This window comes from Echiichthys vipera (assembly GCF_963691815.1).
Source record: "Echiichthys vipera genome assembly, chromosome: 7".
NCBI lineage: Eukaryota > Metazoa > Chordata > Actinopteri > Perciformes > Trachinidae > Echiichthys > Echiichthys vipera.
The window spans coordinates 12,341,670-12,349,858 of record NC_139832.1 but is presented as its reverse complement, the minus strand read 5'-3'; the positions used below and the strand labels follow the sequence as shown (position 1 = coordinate 12,349,858).

The window sequence follows — 8,189 nt, the reverse complement described above, 5'->3', positions numbered from 1 at the left end:
TTATTTGTTGCCGATTTAATACATTATTTTCAAGAGCATCTCAGTGAGTACACATCCTCTAGGTTAGCATGAAGAGCTACATGTTACAGTCAGTGTCACAGATTTCCTTTGTTGTACCAGAAAATTAAATACAAATTGCAAACCCATGTACTACCAAAGGCATAAACACCACTCCCAGGTAAGTATAGTATTCATAAAAAACTGGCATTTATTTCTCAATTGAGAATACTCTTCTGTTTCCAGTCAGACAGAAGAGGTTGATGAAAATTATTTCTGCACGCAAACACTCACTTCAGCTTCAGAAAAGCATTAAGGCAGAGACTATGTGGTCGCTCTCTAGTCTTCTTACTGCAGGCTCCAGCTGTGCGATGGAAATGTGTGGGTTTCTCTTCACTTCAGTTGTTCAGTCATCTCAGGAACAGCCTGAAGACGAAAAAAAGTGTAGACACTTAAATACAATATTCTACCAAGATTTTACACTGACATTATCACAGTTCCTAAAAATGAAAATAAAATGTAGTCATTTAGTTGAAGTTCTGTTCTGCATTTATATCTTCTGAGACCACTTGAAACATTTCCAGGCTTTACATGTGGGGATAAATGTTCTCCAGCGCCTGTCATTTTCATCCCTTGCATATTCCATAAAATAAGATTTACGAGCTTACTAAACAAACCATCATGCATGGTGGTGCTCACAGTATAAAGGAGCACACGGACTTTCATCTGAGATTTATCTGAGGCTGAAAACATTTATCACAGAGTTTGCAAGGTCGACAAATGCAGAGAAAGATTCTACAGGGGAAAGAATGACACGCTGATAATGCCAGTTGTGTAGTTTCGAAGAGGACGAATTCAGAAAGCCTTTTATAGTAAATATGAAAACAAAATTATTCAAATGGCTCTCCTTGTGAGTCGAGCAAATTCGGAACTGAATTATCAGCCACTGTGTGAGTTGGTCTGAGGTATCAACTGTCCATTTGAGGGAAAAGTAGAAAGCCCATCCATTTTAATCAGCTATCTGAGGAGTGATCACATGTAAGGTGATCTCACCCAGTCGGTCGCAACTCTACTGCCACTGGCTATTATTACTAATCACTTCTACAGAGTTTGTCAGGACACCTGGGCTGCCCATGCACTACTGAGGGGCTAAATAAAACATGACCAACAGGACACACATGAAAATATAACCTACTAGCCTTTCACAAGCAGCACTGGACTCCAGTGTTAAGTCATGCCAACACTCCTGGCTCACTATCTCCAAGTACCGACTAGATACGAGAAAGCAACCAAGCATGTAAAAAGCCTGGCAGGTAGAGCTGAATACACAACTGAAGCCAACTTTTAAATGATTATTGACCACTTTTTTTTATATCTTCTGTCTGGGATGCTAATGTGTTTCTGTTTGCAGAGCATGCTCAGCCACAACTCTCCTCTGATTAATTCAAGAACTTAATAATTCAACAGTTGCACATTTCCATTCGGTGGAATAAGGCATCGTGCAACATTTATCAGTGAGAAAGCAAATGTTATACTCTAACTGTCACTCTGGACTCTTGGCTATCAAACAGTCTGGGCAGGAGGTGCATGAGTGCCGACTCAACCCAGACACTTACCTTGAAAAGATCAGCGACCAAACCGTAGTCAGCCACCTGGAAAATGGGAGCCTCTGGGTCTTTGTTGATAGCCACAATAGTCTGAATATAAAAAACATGTACACAAAAAATATGTATGAACTGTCTGAAATGTTTATTGCCTGTGTCTAATGCTTAATCAAAAGCACATAAATCATTCAATTAAACAAAATGGAATTTGGACTTATTACAGAATGTCACAGAAACATCCAAACATCATAGTTAAGGTAATGGTAACCAAAGCTGTGTTTGATATGTATATATGCAGACACAACTTGCAACTTCAAACTGTATCTCATGTAGTGCTAATTCCTTGGTAGCAAGGCAACAGCTAAATTATGCCAAATGCCTGTGACCAAACTGGAGAGGCTACTCGATACCATCAGTTTTCATTTGACATTTTGTTCCGTTTAAAATATGGGGGAATAAAAACAGGTAAAAGAGAATGTGTGGAAAATAATGGTTAGAAAGGGGAGGTTGGGAAAACCCTTTCATGTGGCTCCAGTAACTCTACCTTGCTATCTTTCATTCCAGCCAGGTGTTGGATAGCTCCAGAGATACCAACAGCAATGTACAACTCCTGTGGACATGAACAGAAGACAACCAAACAAGTGTTACTTGCTTTTAGACACAAAGTGTAATCTCAGGCCTTTAGAAAAGGTACACCTTTAGAAATACATTACAACAGAGATGAGTGACAGTACAATGACCTCAGGTATGTGATCTATTAGAGGGCGCTTCTGGGGCGAGTGTGCAAAGGGTCAGACATCCGCATATCTCCCCAAACCCGCAGAGTAAGTATCTCTGCCATATTAATATTTCAGTGCTTATTAAATGTTTCAGCTGAAGTCTGAGGAGAGCAGAGCATCAATGTGTGGACACAGTAATGTTCCATAACTGCAGAATAAAACCACATAATCTGCAAGTTTCCATTTTTACATTATCAGTTTATAAAACACGACATATCCCTATGAGATTACGTTTAGACGATTCAAAGCAAGGTGCTTTGGGCCATTCCAACTGAATCTTTATTTTTATTAACTAAAATACTTTAAGACAAAAATTAAATTTGTGTGGTTCATCAGTGACTTCTTTAATCACAATTAAAGACCAATTAAATCAATAAATACATCTCCGGATTTAATTAACTAACAGTGGAAAGAACCTTGATGTGACCTGCATTTTACCACTACAATCTTAGACACCACCAAGCTACTTTTAAACACACTCTTTTCAGAGACTAACTATGGTTCAAATAGATTGATTCTGATAAGCTTTACAATAATATATATTGTATTTTAAATCAGCAGAGAAGAGATTATCTTGCATGCAATAAAATGTGAATCTTTCATTTAACTGAAAACACATTTTTTAGATTGGTATACTAGATTATATTTAAATCAACTTAGTCAAATTCAACAAGCTTGTCATAACATTTGGAAAATCCCATTTGGACAGTCTGGCCCGGCCTGAGGCTCTGACCAGACATCCACTGCACTCTGCTTTAATGGATCAGCTAAATCATTTAGGGCCCTAAATGTGCCATCGAGTACATTTTGCAGAGCCTAATGTGTGGATAATCACAGCTGGAGTAACCCCGGCTGAATCGCATAATGGCAAGTTAACCTTTTTACAAAGGGCAGAGCAGCCACCCTGATCATACTGAATTGCAAGCATGCTGTGTAAAGGCAACCGGGCATTTGTCAAAAGCAACAGATTTGTCCACTCAGCTCTGATTAAAGTGTTTCCTGCCTACATGTTTTGAAGATAACTGGTAAAGTGTGCTGATTATTTGCATCTTGCTGTAAAAGATGAAGTAAATTTAAAAAAAAAAAAAAACACTTTAGAAAACGTACCGGTGCTACAATCTTGCCTGTCTGTCCAACCTGCATGTCATTGGGGACATAACCAGCATCCACTGCTGCTCTGGATGCACCGACTGGAAAGAGAATGTTATGAAATTTAAGCTCTATGTTACTAAATAAATACATTTTTAAAAAGCTTAAAAAGTAAGGTAATCCATAACACAAATTTATAATCTCATTCTACCTGCAGCATTCATCTTGTCAGCAAGGTCATAAAGAAGTTTGAAGTTTTCTCCACTCTTCAAGCCCCTTCCTAGGAAAAGAAAACATCAGTATGAATTATGTTTTTGAAAAGCACACATGCCAACAAACTCTCTACAACCTCCACTGACTACTACAGACAGAGGAAGGTTTTCAAACAAATGGTGACATTGCTTTGGCCATATTTTGTAATTCAGATCACAAAAGGGTTTCCCACCTCCTGACACCACAACCTTAGCGCCGGTCAGATCCGGACGGTCACTCTTTGTCAGACTCTGTTCCACCCACTCAGAAATTCCAGCGGGAGAAGTAGCAGCAACTGTAGTCAACAGATGAGAGGGTCATAAATTACAAGGGGGAACATTGTATAAAAATACATTTGTCAAAACCCTTTGTAGTTGTTTCTTTGTAGTTTATCATTATGAAAACAACATTAAAAGAGGTTAATTAATTACCTCACAAAGACCGACAACAACACATCATTAATATCAAGTCATGCACTAACTCAGAGCACTCTGGATGAATCTGTAAGATACTGTACCATCTTCTGATGCAGCACTTCCTCCCTCTGTTGGAGCTGCCTCAAAGGATGTTCCTCTGACAGTGAAGACCTTGACCGACTCATTGCATTTCACAGTGCTGAGAGCATTTCCTAATATAGAAAATATTAGTGCACAAAAAAAAAATCATCAATGAAAATTTACAAGAGCCAAATCCTGTTGAGTATTGGGTAATGTATTTTTCAATCTGGACCGTATTTCACCATGTATTTCTGTGTAAGTGACTCGTGTCAGCAACTGCTTTTGAAATTGGTCCAGTATTGAGCCTGATCACTGCGGCCTGACCATTGTGAACCGAGCTACATTGTAAACAAACGGGGAAACTCGGCACCGTCAATGTACGCCCACCAAAACTGTGTGTTTTTGCCACTGACAGGCTCAGATTGTAATTATAAATGTCTGACTACATTATGGAAAGACAGTTCAGTCTCATCTGAAATTTCATGAGATGACTTAGAGGAACTTCAAAGAGATAATTTATTGTGAAGTGTAGCTTTGTGTTATCTAAAAGATTTTTGATAAAAAACAATGGTTCATTTTTGCACATTTCTATATTGTGCCAACAAAACGTGGAGCTACACTTCACACAGACAAATGTTCTTGTTGGATGGGACAGGTTGAAGTTGTGGCTAGTTGGGCTACAAATAAATAAATTTATTTGAATAATTTAAATAAATAAATAACTTCCCCCTGGGATTATTTAAGTATTTCTGATTCTGAAATGTAGCATAACAATCTGTATACTCTGCACCTTGCAGACCATCAGGTCTGCAGTTTGACTAGGACACTACTGCCAGCTAAAGAGGAGAAGAACTCAGAAGTACATTTAGTGAACGTACATTGACTGTGCAGAGGTTCCCAGTTTGATTATAATGCAGCTTAGTTAACAGCTGTCAGGCTGCAGCTCTTGAGCTCAATACTGGACCAATTTCAAAAACAGTTGTTGCCATGAGTCACTTAAATCATCAGAACACATGGGGAAATAGGGTTGAAAAATACTGAAATTCTCCTTTACGTTACAGCTGCGTCATATCAAGGCTGTACCAATCCAGGTACACATGATTTGACACTTCTTCTGAAGCATGTTACCAATCAAGAATTTGTGAGACTATGAAAAAAAAATGTTGTTACTTCTTTACCATGTTAAAAGGGCTTACCAGCATAAATGGTTCTGACAAAAGTGTCTGGAGACTTGATCTCAATAATATCTGAAATTGGAGCAACATCCAACTTGGCAGCCACTCTAGGAAGCAGGTTCTACAGAACGAAATGGTGAAAAAGCAGGGAAACGTGTTATGTTCAGCATTGTTGAAGAATCAAGAGGAGAAAGAGAGACTAGTTTATAGACGGAAATTATGAGTATAAGAGTTTTGTGGACGGTACATTTTCTAAAATGAAGATAATTAAAGCAGCTTCTAACTTTTTAGAGCTGATCTGTATGCGGTACAATAGAAACTTATGTCCACTAACCACTAACAATATAAATGCAAAATTATATAAATTCAAATTACACTGGAAGGGCTCTGAATGACTTACCTTTCCGAAGGCTGATGCACCCGCACAGATGTGGGTGAAATTGAATTGCTTTTGAGTTTCCAGTATAAGTGGAGTCAACTCCTCTGAGGAAGAAATAGAGAATCAGAAAGCTGAAATTAAATCAGGTATCAAGCGGCCAATGTTTCCATCTGAGGCGGTTCTAGCCAGCTTTAGCATGAGCAGAGATCAAACAAAAAACAATCTCCCCTCCCTCAGTTACTGCCAATATGCCCTTCAGCAAGCACTACATAATCCAGCTGTGAATATGTGGGACTGTGCAAATATGAAGCAGCTTGTTGTTCCATAATATATTTGTTCTCTGAGTAAAAGTTAAACAAACAATAGGCATCAAGTTTGTTTTGTGTTACATACCTGGCAGGCCACCTATGTAAGAATCATGTTGGGCGACCAGAACCTTGTTCACACCTTGTACTTTGCTGATTTGCTCTACAACCTGAGAAAACAGAAAATTGGATTTATCTACGTTCCCTGAAGACGTAATATATTGTCTTATTGTCTCTATTTATATGTTCAAAATGCATTACATACTTTGCTATGCTGTGTTTTGATTTATCTATATGTTGATACAGCATGGGGATGCGTAACACTTCCATTATATACAATATACAAAATGTTTGGTGATCCCTTACGCAGGTCAATCTTAAGAGCTTTGCGTACCTGTGCACAGTTTGTTCCAGCAACCAGACAAGACACCTCTCCGCCAAGCTTACTGGCGGCAGTGATTGCATTGAGTGTTATAGGGGTCAACGTGCCATTGTTATGCTCCGCAACCACCAAGGTGCTCTGAAACCTTTGGAGGACACCAGTCTGTTGGGGAAAATATTAAACATTTCACTATTCAATGCACTCATGCATCAGTATAACAAGACGATCTGGTGCTACTGCCTTTTTAAAGGCCTGACATTAGACACACTTCTTATAAAAGAACAAAGAGAGAGAGGAGACTAGAGCTGTGTGTCAGTATTTACCACTGAAAACCTGTTTCTCTTTATCTTGATAAAACATTTTGATTCATTGAAAAACACACACCCATAATTAAATCAAAATTGCTAATAAAAATATCTGAGCTGTCATTTCTGGTGGCATGCTTGATCCTTGAAGTTCACATGTGATCAAAGATGTAAATGGAATTAATTTGCTTGTATTATAAAATCACTCAGCTTAAAAATTATTTGTCTCATTTGATTAAAAAGTGTACAGGTTTTGGGACTACTAATAATGATCCCAAAGGTGTACTGTACACTTTTGTTAGTCGACAAATAGTGCAACCTCTGAAACAGCTGCATCATGCTCTATCAAGGTAAAACAGGAACATACCAGCCTCATCTGGACATGACTGAGCACTATCTATAGTTAATGAAGGTCATTCAAATAAAGTCACACAAACGGGAAAAACAGAAATGCTTCTGATGTCATGATACTTAGTAAGCCATTATAGGTAGGCTGCAACATGTCTACAGAGAGATGAAATGCTTTAGGTAACACTCGGGTAAGGACAATTTGACAGTTTCGTAACTGCTGTTTGTTACGAGGTTTCATAACTGCTAGGCTAGCTATGCTAACACCAGCTGGTGCCAGCTCAAACACAACAACTGCGAACTTACATTCTTGGAAAATCGCAAATGTATTTTTTAAATGAATGTGTGAATACGTCAAACAACGCTGTCACAAACAAATGAAGAGAAAATAACACCAGGGTTTGTCAGAGGTGCACGAACTGCATCAATAGCTAACAGCTAACTTAGCAGCTGCTGCAAAAGCCACAACAAGTAAGCTAAGAGACGTGTTTCATGCTCTTGTTGTGAAATGTGTGTGAAAAAAATACGCAGTAAACTGTGACACTCTTACCAGCTGTTTCAGACTTGTTTTGTTGAAAGCTCTGTTCATCTTGGACTCTTCTGTCTGCGTGATCCTCAGTTCTGCAGTAACACAACTGTGTCAAAGGTAATCCTGACGTTTGCGACGGGCTCTCGCGAGATCGAGAACGATAACTTCCGGTCATAGCTCTATCTCTATCTCTATCTCTATCTTTATCTCTAGCTCTATCTCTTTCTCTATCTCTATCTCTTTCTCTATCTCTATCTTTATCTCTATCTCTATCTCTATCTCTTTCTCTATCTCTATCTCTATCTTTATCTCTATCTCTCTCTCTAGGTATAATAAATAATGAAATAAAAAATACATTTAAAAGGAGTGTGTGTGTGTGTGTGTGTGTGTGTGTGTGTGTGTGTGTGTGTGTGTGTGTGTGTGTGTGTGTGTGTGTGTGTGTGTGTGTGTGTGTGTGCGTGTGTGTGTGTGTGTGTGTGTGTGTGTGTGTGTGTGTGTGTGGGTGGGTGGGTGTTTGTGGGTGTGTGTGTGTTTGTGCGCGTGCATTT

At 38.8% G+C, this 8,189-nt stretch overlaps 1 protein-coding gene across 1 annotated transcript; it reads right to left on the bottom strand.

The window, feature by feature from the left end:
- On the bottom strand, positions 1–7,766 carry etfa (electron transfer flavoprotein subunit alpha). Its single transcript, XM_083917139.1, has 12 exons — positions 7,663–7,766; positions 6,472–6,621; positions 6,166–6,247; positions 5,794–5,876; positions 5,415–5,514; positions 4,239–4,349; positions 3,915–4,016; positions 3,681–3,749; positions 3,488–3,570; positions 2,146–2,211; positions 1,614–1,694; positions 1–423 (listed from the first exon to the last, which is right to left on the bottom strand). The coding sequence occupies exons 1-12, from the start codon at positions 7,699–7,701 to the stop codon at positions 391–393; spliced, it is 999 nt and encodes a 332-aa protein (XP_083773265.1). The 5' UTR covers positions 7,702–7,766; the 3' UTR covers positions 1–390.
- Positions 7,767–8,189: the final 423 nt, after the last annotated feature.

What these genes read in the sequence shown, in the direction of transcription:
- etfa (XM_083917139.1), bottom strand. Translation starts at nt 7,701, where the DNA reads ATGAACAGAGCTTTCAACAAAACAAGTCTGAAACAGCTG. An exon ending in AAACAAGTCTGAAACAGCTG is followed by an intron (nt 6,622 to 7,662) that starts GTAAGAGTGTCA and finishes TTTCCCCAACAG; the next exon opens with ACTGGTGTCCTCCAAAGGTT. An exon ending in TTACATAGGTGGCCTGCCAG is followed by an intron (nt 5,877 to 6,165) that starts GTATGTAACACA and finishes TTTCTTCCTCAG; the next exon opens with AGGAGTTGACTCCACTTATA.